General features: G+C 41.7%; 2 protein-coding genes across 3 annotated transcripts; one reads left to right on the top strand and one right to left on the bottom strand.

Annotated features, from left to right (window-relative positions):
• The first annotated feature begins 12,897 nt into the window (after positions 1–12,897).
• mrps18a (mitochondrial ribosomal protein S18A) lies at positions 12,898–15,055 on the top strand. The gene is made up of 6 exons (XM_003971560.3): positions 12,898–13,092; positions 13,601–13,632; positions 13,817–13,921; positions 14,009–14,132; positions 14,544–14,616; positions 14,740–15,055. Exons 1-6 carry the CDS (start codon positions 12,945–12,947, stop codon positions 14,882–14,884), a joined length of 627 nt encoding a protein of 208 aa, XP_003971609.1. The 5' UTR covers positions 12,898–12,944; the 3' UTR covers positions 14,885–15,055.
• Positions 15,056–15,205: 150 nt separating this feature from the next.
• rsph9 (radial spoke head component 9) lies at positions 15,206–19,628 on the bottom strand. Of its 2 annotated transcripts, none has more exons than XM_011611988.2 (5): positions 19,327–19,628; positions 17,785–17,905; positions 17,413–17,542; positions 17,174–17,320; positions 15,206–15,524 (listed from the first exon to the last, which is right to left on the bottom strand). In XM_011611988.2, the coding sequence occupies exons 1-5, from the start codon at positions 19,551–19,553 to the stop codon at positions 15,364–15,366; spliced, it is 786 nt and encodes a 261-aa protein (XP_011610290.1). In that variant the 5' UTR covers positions 19,554–19,628; the 3' UTR covers positions 15,206–15,363. The 2 variants fall into 2 exon arrangements, with proteins under 2 accessions (XP_011610290.1, XP_029705731.1); XM_029849871.1 differs by lacking the exon at positions 19,327–19,628 and adding an exon at positions 18,200–18,441.
• Positions 19,629–22,567: the final 2,939 nt, after the last annotated feature.

Below are 22,567 nucleotides of genomic sequence, written 5' to 3'. Positions count from 1 at the left end.
ATTTGTAATAAGTTGCAGGTGGATAACTGATTTACTGTATTTGATGATGAACTTTAGACATTTGCCTAATATGAAGGTGCCTGTTGTGGTGCAGTTATAAACAGGTAAAGGTGAAAGACAAAGGGACACCTCAGAACCTCATTCATCGTCTCTGTCGATATTTGAGAGGGAAGGAATGAAAGGCACGAAGGGAGCTGAGCCGAAACCAGAGTGCTCACTTTGAAGAATCCTCTTCATATTTGTCACTGTCAGGGCATCTCAGCCGGCTGGACTCAGGAACCAGAGACAACCCAAACAAGCAGATGAAACGCTGCCAACACTGCTGGGACACCGTCCGGGGACGGCATAAAGGAACCTCTAATGCTGCTGAAAACATGACTCGTGGCATCCTTTTCAGTTGGCTGATTCTCTTTCAGATGGAGCACTGGCTTGGTTTCCTGCTATTCCCAGTACAGAAATCAGTGCGGTTAATGGAAAGGTACCAACAATCACAGTAAAAAAAAGACAGTAATGAGCTTTCAGCAGCACACGTCTACTATTATCTGGCTGCGATTTCCCTTAAACTGCATGTCTTCACGTAAAAAAAATTGGATCGTGCTGGTATTTTAGGATGAATTTTGCTTTGATGTGGTTTTGATGTCCCAGAATGACGGCAACAATCGTGGAGGCGTATAACTGCACTACTGTTTCCTGGCTTATGAGATCAGGATATCGCTCACGATTTGTAATACTTCCTGACTATAAAACACACCAGCGGCCTTCAAACAGCTGTGTGTGAGGAGTTAATCTGAAAGAAATTCTGCCCTCCTTTAAGTTGAAACAAGCCGCAAGTTTGTGCCGGATTAACTGTTTATTGAAATAGAATCTTCTGCCTTCACTGTTTTGGTTTACAAGCCAAATTTCGAGGAAAATTGGATGTTTAAGTCAGAGGGGCTGGATACTGTTTTGATTGTAGATTTTTCACTGTTTATCCCAAGGCTATCCTGCTTCCAGACCTCTAAATTGCCGCTTAGATCTCCCATTTCTGCAGCGATTGAGAGAGGTCAGATGTGGTTCTTATGGAGAGCCGTTTTACAAGGGCAGAGCACCACATTTACGGCTCCAGATAAATGGGCACAAAAATGGCAACAGCTTCAAAGGTTATTAGTGCTGCTGCGCAGGTTGGGCGGGAGCAAATACCGGCTGGGACGGGCATCAGGTGGACAGATGCAACAATAAAATGTCAGACTACTTATTTAAGTAAAACAAAAGGTCACATATGCAGTTAAAAAAGCGCCTGTAGATTTTATAGTCCCATTACATGGAAATACATCCAAACCACTGAGAAAGAAACCTGCCCAGTTCCACTCACTAGCATGTGGTGTTTGTCATCACTGGTACAATTTATTTTCTTGTTTTCAACGCAGTTTGGCTGTAACCCTGAATCTATCTTGCTCAAATTTGGACAAAACATTTTTCTATCCAGTCTTTAAAGCTCCCCTCCAATGCTTTCTGTCTTAGATGAGTTTCTGAGGGACCTTAATAGGACTAGACGTGACTTTCATGGTACTTATCAACAGGGAAGTCAGTTTTTTGCAAATCTGTCCATTCACATCATCAGGATGTCGAACAAGGAGTACAAAGTTTTTACCTTTGAATATGAATCCCTCCATTTGAATTTGGGCTGCACAGATGCTCACATTTGAGAGTTTACATTCCTGCACAACACCAAATGTGCAATAATGTAATTGCGGGGGACGCCTACACCGCTGTCCTGTTGAAGTCCTGTGATCTGTCGGCTCGGCGTGCATCGTCACCAGAAGAGCGAGGTTGCAAAATAACTTCTGTGTCTTCTTCAGAGGAAAGAAAGCATCCTTTAACAAGCCAAAGCAGACTTAAGAAATGAGACAACTCCAACTAATACCAGACTGACAGACAAATAGTTGCTGGTGTTTAACATATTCACGACCTCCTCTTTAAAATCAGACTGTAGCTGAGTTGACTGCATCAGAAAGACCGCCAGACCCTGTGATTCCTAACTATTCTTTCAATAATTATTGAGTCATTTTTGTTTGGACAAAGCGGTGAACCAAGAGCGTGACTGACGTCTCCATTTTTAGCAAAACAATGCTGCTGTGACCACAGACATTAAGGAAAAACATAACGTGAAACATTTTCGAAGACTACAAAGCAGTCGTTCCAAAACCACAGCGTAGTGATTAAAATCAAATTTGACAATGCCAAATAGGATACAGAATACAAACTTTGTGGGTGAATGCACATTTATTATACATGTGTTTTGGGAGAAATGTGTCTTTGACTTCAGGGAGTCAACCACTCACCACCCTGCAGCAAGCGTAAGTTATGACATCTGTAAAAAAATATGTTTTCCATCCTAAATCATACAAGAAAAACATCCTCTCAGAGCCTTAATGCACCTCATATTTGCGGGACCCAACGGCAGTGGTGGACCTTATCTCAGCTATCTAAATGTGTTATTACGCTGTGTTTTTCCTAAATGTGACCACCGTGTTCTTACAAAAAAGCAGTAATTCAATTTCCAACGAGGCCCCATTGTGCCGAGGCATTCTCTGCTCCCCTGCCAGGACGTAAAGATTACAAATCAATGTTCTCTGCAGTGAACGCAGCCTTTCACTACGTCTTCAAATGTGACATTTTAATCCTCACTGTACCCGCAAGACTGTCACGTCATTTTATATCCAATACTGAGAAATCAGTTAGCCACTGGACTGAGGACCCGAGGAACCACTTTGTCAACTCCCCAAACACGTTCACATCTTAATAAGTTAAATGGGATATCCACGATTGTGATTTTGATTATTGTTGAGCTCCCTATGGGATTCAGCCATATCTCAAGAATGAGGTAAGAAAATTTTATCCCCGTGTAGGACGAAAGATAATGGCGGTATAGCTGTATAAACATGGCAAGAACTTTGGCTATTGTAAAACTCCTAACTGATAAAATAAGCTATGCTGCCTGTGTGTTAAGAAAATGTATTTGAAGATAAGACAAACATTGCTACAAACACTCATTTCAAAGGCGTGACCCCAGGGGTCTCTGGTGTGATTGGCAGCCAATGTGATTGCAATCTGGCAGAAATCCCAGAGAAAATGTTCAGAGACCAGTTTTCATAAACTGTATATGATGGGGTTAGAGGTTGCCTGTGTCTTGTTCGGGAGAATTTGCACCTACACAGACACCCTTTTGTTGGGATCTCTGCAGAAAAGAGACGTACAAAGGAACAGTTTGGCTATCTGGTGTGTTTCCAATAAAAAGGTTATGACAGTTTTACATAAACAGGTAATTTGTTTCAATTGTGCAAGTTTGTGTGTGTGTCTGTGTGTGTGTGTGGTCATAATATCATCTCACCATCTCTCTCGGTGGTGGATTTCCCTTGGGTTAGGGCTAGAAAGGACACTGGAGAAAATGCGATCTTCTCCCAGAAATTTAGCAGAAAAGAAATAGACACATCTATTAAGAATGAAGTTGTTTTAACAAATGTTCCAGCAGATGCTGGAATAAGGTTATATATCTGCCTAAACTCCACATGAACAGGCCAGAGTCAGAAACAAACCCAGAACCTTCGTGCAATGAGGCCTCTGTGCATACACTGTACTGATTAGCATCACAGTTAACCTCAGCAGATCCGGGTTTCCACATTTGTGTTCTATCAGACCCTGAAAATCTATAATCTATATGAGTACAAAATCAAATTTCCCCTGTATCTCTAATGGCTATGATAGCCAGGGGAAATACAGCACTTTTAAATATTATCTTATGAGACATCGGTCGGTCACGCGCAGCCACATATTGTGGTGGGACCTAAAGTGACCAAAAACAAAGGGCTGCAGGCAGATGTTTTACATCTGGGCTCATATTCATTTAGATTAGGAGGCCAAATTGCTGATAAGGTCAGGTCATCTGAAGTGTTATTACTTTACTGACCAATCTAACTATGCCCCAGCGGGCTTCATGTTATTAAAGTACACAAAAGAATCAATGAAAGTTTTAATCAGCGAGGGTTATTTAGAGCTTCAGATTAAACATAATTAATATAAGCGTGATAATTGATATGTAGAGTAAAATCTTCCGGTAATATGTCTCAGATAATGGCCGGGGCGGTAAAAATAACATTTCATAACAGACAAAGTGCAGTTGAGCCATGAACCTGCTGAAATACTTGCAGCTAAAAGCCACCATTTGGTCGTAAAAGACCTTCAGACATTTTGACAGTGATGAGTTTAATTATGTCGGACTATCCCGTTACTGGTGGCATGCAAACTTCATACCTCCCGTCAGTGAATTCGCGGTTGCTTTAGGCCCAGCAGATATTACTTGAGGGAAAGGATCTCATTCAGAATGCAACTAATACTGTCCGTGTCCGCGGAGACTCCCCAGAACAGCGGTGTTCGCAGCCCAGAGAGCGAGTTTAATGTGATTTTCTGGATGATGACAAAGGTATGTCTTCCTTGTGTGACCCATTGTGTTACAGATACGGTCTATCTGTTTCATATTACTGTGCCTCCCAACCTGGTCCAAATACAGCTCCAGTAATCAGAGCCACATGTCTGCTGCGGGTAGGGAGTGTTTTTGGAGAGGAGCGCTCGAGATCCAGGTAACCATCACGTTGTCAAATTAAGGTGTGGCAATATCCTGCGATGGCTTAAAGCTGCAGTAGAAGTTAGCAGTTACTGATTGTTGCTTATTATAAATGTGTTTTAACCAGAAGAATCTTTTCTGGCCAACACCGTGGTGCACTTAAGTCGTGATTTTCCCCAATTTACACCCCGAATTAGACTTTCCTGTCCATAATAAGCTGGACTGAGATTGATTATGTGACACTTGGATGGAGCGTTCATGGACCAGTAGCATAGGCTTACGTGCAAACTACAGCCCACTTGAGATCTAGAGCAAACGGTGGTTGATGGTATCAAACATGTCCCTGGTGATCCAACTAATGTCTCAGCAGATAAGGTACCAACAGGGAGGCTGGCTTTAATGGATTCTCAGGTTTTGTGATTAAATTTCACTGATAAAGAATCTCGATGATTTGTTACTGGGAAATGGTGACACGATGGTGAATCCCCACGAGAGACAAGGCGTGAGTAAGGATGTGATGGAGGTGATGATGACGTAACTCAGACTTGATGTGGAGGCACTGACTCGGACTGATTCAGAAACAGGACTCATGTCTCACTCAAAATTAAGTAAAAAATAAAGGTTTATTTTCAATTGTAAAGCACTAGAACAGAAATCCACTCAGCAGGGTTCAAACCGAAGGGCTAAATGCTCTTATATAATAGTATACAACTGCCTTATTACTGTCTGGATTTTGTGCAGAGTTCATTTATGGGAATTTTTTGTCTGAGCTCTCAAAATGATGCACCTCAGATATAATATCTGTAAATTTCCTGAAGATCAGTGGTAGATGAGCCTACACTGATCACTCACTGATGCAGAACACTTAGAAAAACAACAGACAATCTCCTTAACTTCAAGCAGGTGTTTAAAGGTTTCCTCATTCAGTAGCAATGAAAATACAGACTACATACATAGCTGAAAGTTAGATAAGCCAATGGCTTGTGCTCCTGGAAGCTGGAAACCAGTCACACAGCATTGGCATTCTAATATTTAGAGTTGAGAAATATCAGTGTTTAGTTAAAGCATTTGAATTTGTCCAAATAAAGTTCCCATCTGGACAAGAATATCCACATTCCTTCCTCTGTTTTTAAAAATGGGCCCTTGCTTGTAAATGAAGCTGGAGACCTGACATGATCCAGACGTGTGTCAGCCTGAAATCAAGTTTTTCTGGCCCATTTCGAGTCAAAACTATGAGAAACACGTAAACGAAAATCATCCTGTCATCACTAATTTAGGCAAATGCAATAAAATTGTGGAGAAATGTCTTTATATGCAGACAATATCAGCGGTTCAAGACGGCAGCAACCGTGAAAAGGTTTGTGTCTTCACTTTGGTGGGAGGAATTGGCAAGTCTCCTCTCAAACAGCTGTGGGGTCACAACCATGAAAGCGCGCGCACACACACACACACACACACACACACACGCACACACACACACACATTGATCAAATATAAGGGACATGAGGGACCGGAGCCTTTGATGCTTTTGTGGCTATTTTCCCCCATACAAGCGTCCGGGGCGACTCTGACAACAGGGTGTTTATCAGACATAAAAGAGTGAAATCAGCTGAGAGAACGGTCTGTTTGCTCTTCCTGGTTCTTTTGCTGTGTTTTTGTGCTTCCTCTATGTCCTCTCTCCTCTTTAATCCTTTTCTTTCTGTCCAACATCACAGCCCATAAAGGTCTCTTGTGAGCTCCCGGTGCTCGGGACGACTGCGCCCTCCACAACAAAGAGAGAACATCCCTCATGTAAAATGGGCTCTTGCCAATTGGACATGGGTCTGTTTGTTTTTCTTTTTTTTTGCCCACAAGAAGGGGGAGAGAGGTCTTCTATGATCTCAGGAACCTACAGTTATCAAATCAGACCTAATTGATTTTTAACAATGTCTCCTTGGACACGTTCTTAAACTCTTTCGTGCAAACCCGCTCAGTCCGTTCCCAGATTCGAGGTGCTAACTGAGACCCTAAAGATATTCTCTGATATGCAATTCCTGTGAGCTGCAAATGTTTTGGTCATCATAATATTGACTTGTGTCTGTTCCAGGCTTCCTCCGGACAGTTAGCCTGTCTTTTCTTAATCGCGATTTGGGGGGGGTCCTAATTTCAGAATTAGGACCCCCCCCCCCAAAAAAAAATGGACTACCAGCAAAATAGCAAAGTGAAATTTTACCTCCTTGGTTTGGCTTTCATTTTTTGGCACTGTCAGTAAGATGACAGCAGATAATCAATCATAAAGCACGCAGATGTGTTGAAGCCATCCCGTCTGTACCCGAGCGGCAGAGTCTGACAAGAGCAACAATAGAAGACATACAACATATAAACATATGGGAAAATGGTCGATTGTGCTTACAGAAATTTGAAACACATGAGGAAACCATCTCCATCCAATTCTTATCTACAACACCCAAGAAGAGGTGGGCGTGTCAGCTAAAAGTCAGAAACGAATGATCTACATTTTAAAAAATGACCGGCAGAAATTGGCCCAAGGCCTGTCCAAGATACACAAATTTCTGTTACAGTCGCAGCCAGAAATGATGCAAAATGATTTTGTTGCATGGATACCAAATAGCAAAATGGTGATACAGATGAAGCAGACTGAGTTTGAACAAACTGCAGATTGATTCTAACAAAACAGGTACTTTGTTTTGAATGCTCCCAGTTACCTATGCTTGTTTCTTAAAGGGGTAAGTTAAGGAAAATGTGGTCATTATTCACTTCACAGTGCATGAGCTTACCGGCAGCACCTTTTGGGGTTCCAGAAGAAGAATAGCTGCAGCCAAACCGAATTAATTAAAGGGCGCGAACCATTTTGAACATAGGAATACCAAGAAGCAAAGCAGCCAGGATGTTACTACGCTGCTGAGTGCTGACAACCTACGGCATTCAAATTTGACCAAAAGAAGAGTGAACGACATGGAGATAAGCTGCATACCAGCTCACTCGCTCTCAGCAATTCTTCTCCCTGAACTGTAAACTATCCATTTGATGAATATCCTCTCATTTTTTTTCTCTTTAGACTACAACAGTGATGTAAGGTGGCCTTGAATGAAGCCGAGCTGATGGTAAATGCAAGGGAAATTAAATGAAGCCACCTTTCCCAAACTGTTCATGACGTCATTTAAGTTCCTCAATCAGCGAGTGCAGTAACCTGATTTTTATTCTAAAAGTACAATTGATGATTAAATGTGCTTCTAATGTTCACCGTGAAAAGATTTGATGTGCGAGCATGTCACAGTGGAAAAATCAGCTCTTCCTTTCTGGCTGTTGGGCTCCGTGTTTGCCGGTAATGGAATTTAACTGAAGAGTCTGCTTTGTGTTTGACTGGCTGGTCCTTGTACAGTACATACAAGTCAGGTTGGAAGATGGAAGGACTTCAGGTTTACTTCTTTTCAGCGCGCAGCCTTTTGTTGAATCATGTGTCTTTGTGTTGAGACAATGCTTCCTCATTAAGGTTTGACTCATGGAGGCTAGAGGAACTCTTGACTGGTTGACTCTACGGTTGGTTCTCACTGTGGCACAGCCGACCGGACACACACATACGCGCCCACCATTTAAAAAAATCCTCATTCAAGAAATAAAATGTATTAGACATGGTGTGAAAAAAATACAAGAAGGGACAGAAAATGAGAAAAAAGACAGTCTCAAGTTGTTTCTTTTAAAGACCTCAAACTGGCAAAAGAAGAGAACAAGAGGCGAGGATCATGTAACCCCTCAGGAAGCCCACGTACTAGCATGTCTCCTTGGTGCCAAAATGAGCGTTCGTACTCCAATCACGTTGCTCTGGAGGGCATAAAACATCTTTTTGTTCTCTTATTTAACGCCCCTCGTTACAGGATCATTATTTATATAACCAATGTATAAATCAAGAAAATAAAAATGATGAGATGGAAACCATGTCACACAGTTACACATAAAGCTCAGGGGGGGAAGTGTGTGTACAGCCTGTAAATTGTGTTATACGGCTTTGTCGTGAGATAATAAATACAGGTTTGGAGTCCATAAATTAACTCCTCGGCGTTTTAGAGAGCGTTGACCTCCAGATGGAATGTATGTTACCTTGATGGGCTTCTATGACTGTTTACATGTCTTCTATTCTGAAACTGGACTTTGGAATTACATATACAGCATGCTTGATTTATTTGAACACTTATTAAATAAAGTATGTAATTCAACAATGTTCCTAACAATGATAGAACTATAAATACAAACTGCAAGAGGTTGCAACAAAAACACAAGGCACCTGCTTAACCTGTAATTAATGCATCTCGTGTCCTTGATGACATCCTGTTCTGTCTGCAGTGGGTGGGTGCCGGTCAATCAACACCTGAGAATCACTACTGCCCCCTGCTGGTCTTCACCTGTCTGCAAAATCCCAGCGTTTCCAATCTCTTATACCTGACACAGAAAGACTGCACTAGAGTCAGCGCATCAGTGAAGTTTGCTTGAATAAATATGCTCTGTGATGTGGTTAAGCAAGGCTGCACAAGAGTCAACTGACAGATTTCACAATGGAGTTTGGCTTGAGAGGGAAAGAATGGCACATATCGAGGCCGCGCCGCGATAAGCGCGTTTGTGATGAAACGAGCAGCCACACAAAGTAACTGAAAAGGGGAAAACCTGGTCAATGAATACACCGACCACGGTGGCCCCTGGTGAAAGGGAATTTTGGTTAAAATGTGCCATGAATAATGCAGAGAATGGTGCGAGGGGAAACTGTCGCGTCAGAGCAGGTCAGACACAATAAATACGGACTTTTTTTTATCACGCATGTGAACAAACTGATAATTATTATATTAGCCGCTTCGCTCAACTGTTTTGGTTTGGCTTCATTCTCATGAGACTAACCACTGTTGTTTTCAGTCATAACAGACTTTTTTTTTATGTTTGAAAGGAGCTCTACCCATAACTCCTCCGGCACCAAATAACATATGGCAACAGGTAGCCTTTGGACACAGCGGGACATAACGCAGCTGGTCACAGGACCATATGCAGGCATCTTTTAAGTAAGAATGGGGGAGGGATCAGCACACACAAGGAGGAAGTGAAGTCAGCTGTGGCGTGACACTGGACATCGGTTCAGCTGAGTTTTTCTATTTTTCACAAAATATCCATTATGAATGGATCACCGGCCACATTTTTTATATTCCAACAGGTGATGAATGATCTTTGAGATGGGAAAAAGATGCTTCGCGCCCACCGACCCAATAATTCACTTGCTTCTTCTAAGTCGCTGAGGTGACCCTTTCAGAGGTCAGACTAACACAACTCAGCTGAAGGAGACTGCACCTCAGGAGGCACAGCACCATTTCCTAACTAAAACAAAAACCATTTTTGTGTTTTCAAACACTGGAAGAGGACCACTCAAAGGCCCTTTTGTGCAGCGGGCAATGCAACCTGCATTGAGATTCTCATAAAAACGTGCATATAAGAAAGTGTATTCACAGGCATGCTAATTTGTGTACGTCTGTGAGAGAGGAGGATAGAAGCTGGCACTGTCTGCTGGCCAAGCGGAGGAGAAATGAGGATAAGAGCCTCTTCAAAGAGTGGTGAATTTGCTGGAGAAGTCAGTGCCGCTCTGCACGTACACCCAAATAAGTGTGGGAAGGAAGGACCGAGCTGAAAGGCAAAGAAAATGAAGCAGAGGGGCACTACAGCGTTGATACCTAACTCCCATATTGATGAAGATTTATGTCACTTAAAAAAAGGATAAACAGAACCAAATGCTTTTTGCCCAAGATCAGAGCTACAAAAACACACAGAACATCGCTTGATCCCCACTCTCAGGTCAAGGAAACCTGCACCTTGCTTTCCACTTGTCTACTTTGGCAATCTTCTTCCTTCTCACCTCATTTTGAAAGCGGTGGGGGAGCTTTAACCAAACTCTATCCCTTGAAATGGGCTAATTGTGTTCAGTTGACTTCCTTGGATGCAACGGCCCTTACAAGTTAATCACCCAGGAAAGCCTCTTAGTGACAGCTATGCCTTAATTGCATACCAGACTGTGCCCATCAATTTGGATGGCAGCAAATCCACACATTCCATCTGCATGGGAAGGAGACATTTTGCTGGGAAATCTTCTTACAGTCAGATTGTGTAATAATATCATTCTAAAACAACTGTCAATGGAAATACATTTAGTTATGTCCTGATGGAAGAGTTTAAGTGTCACCGTTCCACTCTTCACAAGAGGTTCTTTGTTTTTTTTCACCAAAATAAACTGAAGCCATGACAATTAAAGAAGACTGCAGCAGGGTGCGTTTGATTTGTGTCTAAGCGATGTGACCGTGCCCACTCATGTTCATGCCGGTGTCAGCGCCTCTCCGGGCTCCACGCTGCGTTTTTAGCAGTTTTTCTGGGGAATCGGGGTTGAAAACGCTAACCTTTTCCACAAAGCAATAACTTCCCACCATGACATCGAACCAACATCACTTCAGTGTCCCCCAATGCTCGCTGTGAAAATGTCAGACGAGTCCTTTTCATCTGGGGAAAATCCTATCTGATTTACTCTCCTCTTCTTCCTCAGCTGAGGGGCCTGTTTGCACAGGGCCGTGTTTCATTTGAATATCAAAGCCTGTGAGGAGGTGGTCAAACATTTTGAATTCAATTTTTGGGGCTCTCTTTAAAGAATGTGACTATTTAAGGGTCATTGATGAAGGAATCTGATCCCTGAACAATGCTCACTCTGTGCAGGCAGGGTGATGGTCAGCTTTATCTGATTCCTGAAGACGAGATGAACACAGCAGCGCATTTGCATCTCATTGTGCATTTCTTTTGGGCTGCTCAGTTCAAATGGCATTTGAGAAATTGTTCACATTTTTGGCCTTGAATCCAAACAACGTTGAACATGCCCCTGACACGTCTGAGGCCTACTCGTGTTTACTGAGCTGCATTCATTCAATTAATGAGAGGCACACAAGAGTCACTGTCGGGGTCTGGCACCTACTGGCACAATGTTTGGGAATTTGTTACAAGACCTATTTGTCTTGTTTGTCTCATTTGTGCTTATCTGTACAACTGCTGCTGCCATTTAAATGGGCATCAATAAGCCAGAGTGGCATTAAAAGCTAATAAAAGACTTCTTAAAACAAAAACATGCTTTTCATGAGCAACACAGTTTTGACACTGTTAACATGTGATTAAAATGTGAAAATAATATGCACCCATCTGACGCATTTTTATCCTCAGAATCAATCAAATTGCATGCGAGAGGATTAATGTTGGTTGGAAAAAGAGAGATTATGCTCTCACAATGCTATCTTTTCTTTGTCTTCTTGGGAATCTAACTCTGTTTCAAATGCGTCAGGGTGAACTACTCCATTTTAGAACCTTTCTTTGTGCACGGCTGAGGATAAATTTGGAGCCAAACAAAGGATGTAAAGACCCACATATAGCCAAGAGAGCAAAGGCTGCAGTAAAACTTGAATAATCTAGGCCATTCATTTTATTTTTATTTACACGGAGCTGAGTTATCTAAATGCCTGTAAATATTGTTATAACAACCCTTTCATGTAAAGTTCAGCTAATGGCTGGCCTCATACCATCTGTACTGCATTTGTCTTGTCTTGTTTCTTTTTTGTGCATTGCTATGATGCTTGCATGTTGATACTTGTGTGAGACACTGAGAAACAACAAAATAATGTGAATTTCCTGGCAGGAATACATAGCATATTTACACAACAGATTTATGCGGTTAAACAGACTTTTGGTGGACTTATATTTATAGTATAAACAAATTAAGAGCCACCAGACGAATTAGACACAAAGATGCTAATATTTTAGTTTTATGGTTCGTGGAATAATTTCTAGTGGGTTTTTTTGTTTGTTTTTTTAATCATAGACCTGCGCCTGTGTATGTCTGATTTCAGATGAAGATCAACAGATGAAGCTATGTGATATCTTAGAGCAATGCCGGAGGTTGAAACTTGCAAACCTTTCCGATAATACTATCAAATATCAAATTGTCTGTCTCTTGTCATGAAGGACTTAGCTGAACCCTTTATTTACACAAGTTTGGCGTGCTCCCTCACTTTCTCTCGTGCTTGCTCTCGTGCTTTTATCCAAGTGTGGTACAAACCATGTGGGTTATTTATGATTTCATTGTTTATTTTTTAATCTATCAAATACATCTGCAAATGCCATACAAACGTTATATGTGGATTGTTTTGCAATTTACTTACTGCTGCGAATAATTCAGTCTGTTGAACTGAGTCCATTCTTGACTCCACAATGAAGCTGAAGTTGTTCGCGCACGTTTATCTCGCGATATTACAAACCCGGAAAAGAAAAAAGGTCAACATTAAACATGGCGACCCGCAGTATGTTAAGGACGGTTTTGAACTCATTCGCAGGATTAAAATTAGGTGCCACAAATGTCCACGTCAATTGCCAAAAGTGGATAAACGTTCCCCGGATCAGTGCTGCCACCATTCAGTGCAGAGGAATCCGACAAGGTGATGTATTTCAGGAAATGTGGCAATTAGCTCCGGAGCTCGGCTAGCTGGCATAGCATGCCAACGTGCCACACTTGTTATTGGTGACTAATGTTACCTCATTTAAACAAAAACTGCAAAGAAAGTGGGAACAATCGTTAGTATTTTTAACAAACCGCCCTTTAAGTGGTCGTGTGAAGTATAAAAATGTCAGTTTATACAATCGTCGTGCACATCGCTTTTACCAACTCGGTAAGCCCTGCAACTATAAATCGCCAAATGTGGATTATGTTGAACCTCCACAGACCTTTTAAATCATAAATACTTATATGTACTGTTCGATAACGTTCGTGCAGGTACCGTTGATGCTCAACATCTCTATCGTTTGCACTTTACCGTGTTTGTCATTTAGTCATGCAAAACATTGTATAACCTGTCACAGTAACCTTGTAATATTTATTTTAAATTATTTAATCTAATATTTGACGTCTGTATTCTTAAAATGTAAATACTGTTTTATGATTTTCAGTGGTTGAGACACAAGAAGGAAAAACGACGACGGTACGTGAAAACACGCAACAGTTTTTTTAACAAAACTCACAGACAATACTATGTTTATACTATATAATAGTATAATACTATATATTTATACTATATTTAGTGACAGCAATGTCAACGAACTTCCCAGTCTTTTAACCACTGTAAATTAAATGCTGCTGTGTTTTATTGTCATGTTATACATTAGATACAAGGTGTGATATTGGATATTCCAGAAGCGCCACAGCCTCCAAATCCTGTGGCCAAGTGTCCGATCTATAGATGGAATCTACAGCACAAATATAACTACACGGTAAATTCCTCAGCACTCAAGTGTTGACTGTAAAAAGTGTATCGTTGTTGTCTGACTGTCTTTTGGTTTTCCTTCGCTGTCCTCCAGGACGTGCTGTTGCTGAGTCAGTTCATTAGGTCAGATGGAGGCATGTTGCCGAAGAGAATCACAGGTCTCTGTCCAGAAGAACATCGTAAGATAGCAATTTGTGTCCAAATGGCCCACAGAGCAGGTCAGTCTTCTTTCCTGGGCACTATTTAAATTTTTATCTCCATCCTCTCTAAATTTAAATATATATTGTCATGATTCTGTGCCTTCTGAAGTAGTGCAGTTTATTATTTACATTATTTACTATTTAAATATGTTAATGTGTCTATTCATGCTGTTTTATCACTGTATATTCATTTTGATCATTTCAGTGTATATTCCTGCTTTGCTTTTAAATTCGGTTGGGAAAGTCATGCTGTAATTTGGGCAAATGATAATTTAATTTAAGATTTTCACACTCGGATGGTGTGTGTGAATTACACCATAAGAATGGAATTAAACAGATTGTTTGTCTTCTGCCTTTCACTGCCTGCTCTACTCTTAATTGTCACATATTGCCAGCTCCGAAACATAACCCTGTTTTTCTTTGTTCAAGGTCTGCTGCCCGACCACAAACCGAAACTTCCAGAGGGCCATGTCCCAAAGAGGCCCAAGCCCCAGCTTAACAGGTAATGTTTCCATGTGTGTCTGCTTAGGTTCCACTCCATTATCCATCTGTTTGCAGTGCCTGTCCCCTGGCAACTGGGGCATGTGATTTGTTTTGTCTTCTACATCTGCTATTTATTATACAGATACCTGACGCGCTGGTCCATCAAGTCAGTGAAACCCATCTACAAACGTGGGCTGAAGTGGTGTAAGAAACGCATGGATGTTGGACACCCAGCGCTCAAGAACAATGTGCGCTATAGTTTGAAGCCCCTATATACAAAACACTGAAGGATAGAGGCCAGACTAATCTGTGTGGCAACCGGAGGAGAGTGGGTGGGCCGTGTCCTTCGAAAGGACTGCCCTTCATCCGGAGGCTCTGGGAAACGCTTGTTCCGTTTGTATTCTTGCACTCATCTGTTTATTAAAATGCGTCACTCTTTTGAGTCATGCTGAACCCCGCCTAGAAACACCCATTTTTTCTCTGTCAATTTTCCAAAAGCCCTTGAGGTAAACTCTGTGTCAGCTTAATGTGAGCATCATCTGGGGTCAATGCTCCAGTCTCAAAGTAGATGGTGTGCGAACTGTGGAAACTCTGGACCACACCAGCATGTGAATAAAATGCTCTCAGCATTTATTGTAAAGCAATGACAGCAGCCTTATTTGCTTCAATATGAGAGTGAAAACACATATTTTGCATTTGCCATATCTTGTTACTTAATGGATAAAGTCAGCAGAATTAAAGACAGTTGAAATGGTGTTGGCTGACTTCAAAGCATGAAAGGAAGGTCCAAATTTTTCATCCCGCTCCCGATATAAATATAACCATGCTGTGGCGTCATCAGCACATGGTAGAGCGTCAGGCCTGGCCACAGGAGGCTGCGCAGTATGCACACTTGGCCAGCACCTTCTAACTGAAGACTCCACGATCCTAAGGAGACAACATTTCATAGGCAATTAACATCAACAATAAGAAGCAGTTTCGTCATGTTCTGGCTCTCTTGATGCTCAGTCCAGTGTCATTAGGTTCACACACAAATGCCAAATCCTTTAGAAAATATTCAGATCTTCAAGTCTGCAGCATTAATGTTTCTCAATAGGTTTGGGCGCGTCCATAGTAACCAGGGAATTGTATACAATAATAGGGATTATTTCTTTTTAAACAAAGTAAATCTATCACACAAATGGAAGATGTTTCTATTAAAATTTAAGTTGCATAGAGCTTTTAAAATATGATTTTTAAAATGTGAGGAAAGGAATGGAATGTAACATGCAACATGTGGCCTCCAGGTTATACTTTTACTGCTGCTGCAGGAGAAACCTCAAGCCATAAATTAGGAGGGAGAACCAGTGCAGGGGTTCTGTTGAAAAGTGGGGGAGTCCAGCTCAAGGTCTCAGAGGAAAGCACTGGTATTTTAGAGTAGATACATCATGTTTTCCCTGGGGTCCCTTTAAAAAAATCGATGCAAACATGGGGTCTGCTGCTCAGATGGTTGCAGCAAGTGTGGCAGCTGTGCCGTATCTGCCGCTGCGATGATCCTGTTGACATCCGCACCGACTTAAAGAACACACACAAACATACACACACATGGAAGCACTCCTTAACTGGACATCTGCTCAGTGTTTGTTTATGACCACCTCTCCCCCTCCCCTCCACCTATATACAGACAACCGTATGTCCAGATCTGAACTTCACGTATGCTCCTCAAGGCCCGGAGGACAAGTGGCCTCGCCTCACACAGCAGAATTAATATTTTTATTCCTTCCTCGTGTATTATCGTTTGACCCCAAGTTGCCTCCGGGGGTTGTTTTTCTTGTTAAACGGTTCAAAAACTCAAATGGCAGAACAAGGATTTGAGCATACAAACATGTCTTTTAAGCTCCATTACCCCACAATAATGCAGCTGCCAAAAAATGATTTAGAAAAAGGACACTCTAGTGCAGCTTTTCTGTAATGCATGAGTTAAATTGGCCAATTCAATGGTTTTATTCATTTAAAAGTCTTATTAGAGTCTGTGAATCTTCTGTCTACGAAAGCATCTGGGGTTCATCTTGAAAATTTAAATAACTGGATGTAGAAACTATCCCCTCAGATTATGGAAATAATCAGAATAAATCTGAGGTCAGTGTCTCTTAGTTCTGAATCCAACATCCCAAAAACTAAAACATCCCAAAAACATCCTTAAAGCGTTGGGAAACTCTTGACATGCGTCCAGCAAAGCTGTTCCTCCTGGCAAATGTGTTGACATTAAAGCTGTAGTAAATTCATTTTAATGTTACATTTTTGCAGTCATTCCTTGTTTTCATTTAGAGGGGAGGTTTTTATTTATTCTTTGTTACATCACCAAATACTCTGCTCACTTTTTTCCACTGATATTCTACGGACATCAGTAATAATCACACTTGCTCAAAACAAATGAGGTAATTCCCTACGGTAATGCTGCTTTTCATACATGATTCAGTAACATTTAGTTTCTTTGTTTTTTAAAATTCATCTTAGAAACCTGTTATTAGAAGGCAGACCAAGAGCTTGATGCAGATTCAGATTATTCCACTTTAGACCTGACATTGGTGACCTACCCTTTGGAACGTCATCGCTCACAACATCCAGGAAGTCGATAGCGGGGTTCAAATCAGCCATTTCCAGGATGCGTCTCTTCTTCTGATTCTTTGGCTTTCTGAAGTGAAGGAAGTTCGAGAGCCTTGTTGCTTCGGAAGGAGACAGACCTGAGGAATGATGGGAAATGCTCCTGATGTCAAACAATATTCTCTCTCTCACACACACAGTGCAACTGTATGGCCCAGTATAAATTATTTACCAGCAAAGCTGCGGTTGACTTGGACAAGTCCTCGTAGGTCCCTAATGAAGGCCCCTCTGGGTACCACTGACGCCTCCTCATCGATCTGATGGATGACCACCGCCAGTCTATTCTCCTCACTGACTTTGCTCTGAAGCCAAGGGTTCAATAAAAACACCATAAATGTACTCAATCTACCAAGGTAAATCTATGCATGTTTACATGTGTCTGTATATATGGTATATGCTGTGTGCAAACATTGATAGCATACAATGTCCTGCTTTTTTTTCCCTGACCGTGTATTTAATGCCAGGGTAAAAGTCTTACATATTTCCTTTAGAAGGCAATCCCAGTATAATCCTCTGATTCGACACAATTTATCAAACTGCTAACCTCAAGGTGCTCGTACACATATGAGGGGTCCCCCCTGAAGCGGCCCTTTGCAGCAACGGACACTGCTTTCATCATGTCTTCCGTGATGGGTGGCAGCAATAACCAGTCGATGCAGTTGAAGCTGAAGGCCACCCACAACACAGATCAATCACATATCATCAAAACTGATGTTCGGGTTAGTTTGGACACACTGTCGGCGCGTGAAGTCATCATTTGAAAGTGGCCATTGAGGACCTCTAATGGCATCTAACTTTATAACACATATTCAAATTTAAATTCTTTAGCACTGTTACAAATAAGATAATGGGAAAACAATTTGAGTCTTCCTTCCCTGGCTTCAAAAAAGTTGGTTATTCCATAAATATAAACTATTAAGAGTTTTAAGGACAACCATAGTGGTAAAAGCAAAACCTACCTATAGAGGTTCTTTTTAGTTTGTATTTCATTTTTTCCTCTCCCCTGGGCAATAAAATACTCCTCTTCTACACCTAATATTTTGCCCCAAAACAGGACTCGCTGGAATTTATAGTTTTTCTTCAGGATTAAAAGAGAAGTCTGCAAAGCGGCTCGTTGTTCAATGTTTAGATTGCATCCGCTACCGGCAACGTGTTCTAATGAACAATGCAGCGACCCTGAGTCCATAATGAATACTTCAAACTATTCTAATTTGTTGAGCAGGGGCTGGGGTGCATTGATTTGTCATATTGTATATCGTTTTTAAATCAAAGCTCCTTTGACCTTTGATCCTGAAAAAGAAGCTTCAAAGTCTATTTAATCCTGGCCAAAAATCACTTCTGGGCTCACCTGGGGGAGTGACCCATCTGTACCCCACTAGGAGATAGTTAAGGGTCACTGGGTCAAGGTCAAGATAACATAACAGTGGCTTACAGGTGAGGAGGGCCTCAATTTCCAGGGTCCCAACCCTGTTGTAAAGGCCTCTCTACTGATAGGAGTTCCCTCTCCCTCACGCCACCAAAGCGCGGAGTTGCTGGAGGGTTGAACTGGAACTGCTGGTGGGCGAGCTGTTCATGCAGAGTGGGCACCAAGCTGGCATAAGCCTCTCGTTCTCCTCCTCTGAAATTCATTCTTTAGGTAGGCGTCGGCATCCATGCTGCTGAGGTCTGGACGCACGGCTGGTTGTCAAGCGCTTCAACAGAACACCTCGTCTCCCTACTTTTCCCTGACCATTGCCTGAAACAGGTGACCCCAGTAGAGTGGAAAGCAGGTTTGGGTGATACAGGGCATAAAGATGGACATCATTTGGAAGCAGAAGTTGCCATAGGAGCCGGATTTTCATCCACCCTTTTATTATATAGTACCTTGAAACATAGTCTTAATGGGATTTTTTGGATCTTTTTACTTTCATGATTTGCAGAATACACACTTTCCAAAAGTGTTATACAATATTTAAAATTTTAACGCTTCTTTCTTTAAAAAATAAAAAAAAAAAAAAAAAAAAATATATATATATTATTTTATTATATATATATATATATATACGACTAGAGGGACTTTAAGAATAGCGGTAAAAGGAAAACCTACCTATAGAGGTTTCTTTTATCTTGCATTTCGTCTTCTCCTCTCCCCTGGGCGATAAAATATTCCTCTTTTAAACTCAATATTTTGCCCCAAAACAGGACTCGCTGGAATTTGTAGTTTTTCTTCATGATTAAAATAGAAGTCTGCAAAGCGGCTTGTTGTTCAATATTTAGTTTATATCCGCTACCGGCGACGTGTTCTAAAGAATATTGCAGCGACTCTGAGTCCATTAGTAATGATCAAACTACAATTTAAACACTATTATCAACTTCCTTCTTGTACCTACTTAGCCGGCACGCCAAAGAACCTTTAAGCTAGGCGCTAATGACAACAATTCAGTTGTCATAGCAACGCTGTTTTTTCCAAATAACTTTATTGGCACATTTATCAGACACATATTAAATAGAGTAACGGTGGCTGTTACACACAGAAGCAGTCGAGTGTTTTGTGTGTTTTGTGGGTTTCTTTGTGTGTTATTTCTAAGTTCTTTGAAAAACCCAAACAATTGTTTAACTAATATCAGAAATATTGGAAGAACTTCATAGCAGTCACTGCTGTCCCATTGTTGCTTATTGCTTGTTTCTATTTGACATCTAGGTGTGCAATGTTTTATGATTTTGTTATGGTTGTAATTACTGGTAGTCTGGTTACACAGACAACAGGTGTTTTCCTAAGTGCAGCATTCCACTGTTACTAGGAAACCGAATGGAAATCAGCCATCTGATCTCATGACTTTCCCTTTCCTTACACTGACAAAGTCTGGCAGCTATTTTCTGGCACCAAAAGTGTTTCGAAGACAGAACCAGTTAAGCCCTTTGCACAGCTGGCAGGATGCATGCTTAGATCCCTTTAACATGACTGAACAACACATGGAAATTTTTGGAGAAACAATTTTAGGGCACCTTTGTACCCTTAATTACTCCACAGATGAGTCTTTGTTTTAGGGGGTAATGGAAACCGCCTGATCAAAAGGTGCCTATTGCAGTATGTAACAGTCCATTAATTACTACCTGCATCCTGTGGTCATTCATAACCCAGATTCAAAGAAAAAATAACCTTCAGCTGGGCTTTTCTTTGCTTTTTAAGGATGACCCACACGATCAGCTGGCCCCGTCTGCAAAATCTGGCAACGTTAAATGTGACACATTTGCTTTGCTTTTCCCTGTCTTCATTCCTGTATACAGGTTTCTATTTTTTCCTCTCCCTCATTTAGTATATTCATAAAATATCGTCCTGTCTGCTCCAACTGGAACATTGACTCAGCTTAATCAGACGCTTAAGAGGCTTAAATGCCAGAAGCCTTTCTTGGTCTTTCTTTTTCGCATCAAATATATGACCTTCCTAAACCTGATAAAGGGACTGGTTCGTTCTGTGTATACAAGAAGTCAGAGTAATGTTTAATTCCTTGGCTTCTCTCCGCAGCGTGGAGGAAATCCTGTTTAAAAGACATGAAACTGACATGGGTTGTTTGGTTTATTCTGGCCCCGCTCCAGGAGTCTTAGCCAGTTGAAGCAGTGTGAAGCTGGTTTAAGTTACCTTTCAAACACAATCGGATACTGTCCAACAAATGATTTTGGACAGTGCCTCGCGATCCTTTTTGGTATTGGGGTTTGAATGCCATCAGAAATCTAAGTATATAAAGATTCTGGATTAAAGCACTGATTAAACAAAGATATTAGAAGCAGTCCACGGGCCAGAAAATACCGTCTGTAAAATGAAACCTGCATCAGACCTGTTTGGAATCTATTGTTTTCAGCATTAGTGGCAGGGCCCATCATTTAAATTGCCCACACACGCACAGGTGATTCACTGGGAAGTGTGTCCTCCTAACATTAGCACTGCTGTTTACTGCTCACTCGCTGTTGTTCTGGAGCTATAAAAAGACACAGCTAATGGAAATCGGGCAATTCCCCACTGCCGTGCATTCAGCCAGCTAATTTAATGTCAAGCAGCAGCAATTAGGAAATGGGGGGGTCATTTCTCTTGTGAAGGCAGTTTGTTGCTAATAAGGCGGTTGTTATTGTAAGTCACTGAAAACTATAAAGAACATCAGCACGGACCAGGATCCAAAATGTGATTTAGAAATGAATGTGGTGCATTTTGTTGGCTTGGATTTGACCCTGTAGGATGAGCTGATCCTGGTTTCAAATCTGCACAATGTTTCAAGTTTAAGATTCTGACAGCTCCCCTTGGCTTTGTTGTCAAACTTCATGCTAGTGTGGATCATAACTGGTGCTAAATCTTTCTAAAAAAGAGCAGAGGAAATAGTCTTTTTTGTTTGTTTCTATACCCACGGTTCTAAGCACTTTGCCTGAGCAGCAAAACCTAAGAAAACGCACGTTTCTAATAATAATTTGAAATGTCTGATCATTCCCACGCTTGGCTACTTCCGTGACCCAGTTCATTTCCAGGGCTTTCTGTGTCGGTTGTAATTGTCCAAACAAAAGGGCCTCGGTCTGGAGTCACATGCTTCGTGAGCAGTGGTGATTTCAGCTGCCTGGCCCTCTGCCCTCTTGGCTAATGTAGTCCACCAACAGAAAAGGGAGAGAGAGTGGGGTGACTTCTCTACAGAGTACCCCACACAGAAGGGAGCACATAAGGACAGCCCCTCACCAACCCACCCACTCACACACAGACAAACACACTTTAAGCTTGTAGCCCCCGGATGGCACCTCATTAGTGCTGGCAGCAGAGGTGGAAGTTTTAGAGTTGAGGTCCATGGAGTGACACACAGACACACCACTTCACTTCTGCGTTCCAATTGGCTGAGGAGGAAGTAATGCTTGGAACGAGCGGTCTGTTTCTGTCCTGAACCCGCTGGTCTGGGAAACTCAACTCCCAGGCTACCAGCGTTGCCACGGCACTAATCCTAAAGGACAAAAGATGGGAGCGCCATGGAACACGACGCCGCCAGACGCTCCCATTGGTGGGCACCGTCCCACGCGATGCCCTGATTGGCCGGCGCCATGTTTATATACAAATTAGAGCAGTCAGAGGTCACATCCATCGATCTTGGTGGTGACATGAAGGAAAGCTGACCCCAAAAACCTCAGAAATCCAACTGGATTTAATTCCTGTTTGATACACACACACACACAAACAGAGGGGATTTTTTTTTCTCAAGTTGACCGGCCTGGGAGTGCACAATTAAGTGAATACTGAGTGAGAGGGAGTGAAGTGACTAAATAATAGTGTCTGTGATATACAAAAGCACAGACGACAACAAAACCAAGAATGCGCTCAG

The sequence above is a fragment of the Takifugu rubripes genome, chromosome 16 (assembly GCF_901000725.2).
Source record: "Takifugu rubripes chromosome 16, fTakRub1.2, whole genome shotgun sequence".
Lineage (NCBI taxonomy): Eukaryota > Metazoa > Chordata > Actinopteri > Tetraodontiformes > Tetraodontidae > Takifugu > Takifugu rubripes.
Note: the sequence above shows the minus strand (reverse complement) of the source record. Positions and strands in the feature narration are given on the sequence as shown.

What these genes read in the sequence shown, in the direction of transcription:
- rsph9 (XM_011611988.2), bottom strand. Translation starts at nt 19,553, where the DNA reads ATGGACTCAGAGTCGCTGCAATATTCTTTAGAACACGTCGCCGGTAGC. An exon ending in ATGTGTACGAGCACCTTGAG is followed by an intron (nt 17,543 to 17,784) that starts GTTAGCAGTTTG and finishes CCTTGGCTTCAG; the next exon opens with AGCAAAGTCAGTGAGGAGAA. An exon ending in AGTCAACCGCAGCTTTGCTG is followed by an intron (nt 17,321 to 17,412) that starts GTAAATAATTTA and finishes ATCATTCCTCAG; the next exon opens with GTCTGTCTCCTTCCGAAGCA.
- mrps18a (XM_003971560.3), top strand. Translation starts at nt 12,945, where the DNA reads ATGGCGACCCGCAGTATGTTAAGGACGGTTTTGAACTCATTCGCAGGA. An exon ending in GTGCAGAGGAATCCGACAAG is followed by an intron (nt 13,093 to 13,600) that starts GTGATGTATTTC and finishes TATGATTTTCAG; the next exon opens with TGGTTGAGACACAAGAAGGA. An exon ending in CCAAATGGCCCACAGAGCAG is followed by an intron (nt 14,133 to 14,543) that starts GTCAGTCTTCTT and finishes TCTTTGTTCAAG; the next exon opens with GTCTGCTGCCCGACCACAAA.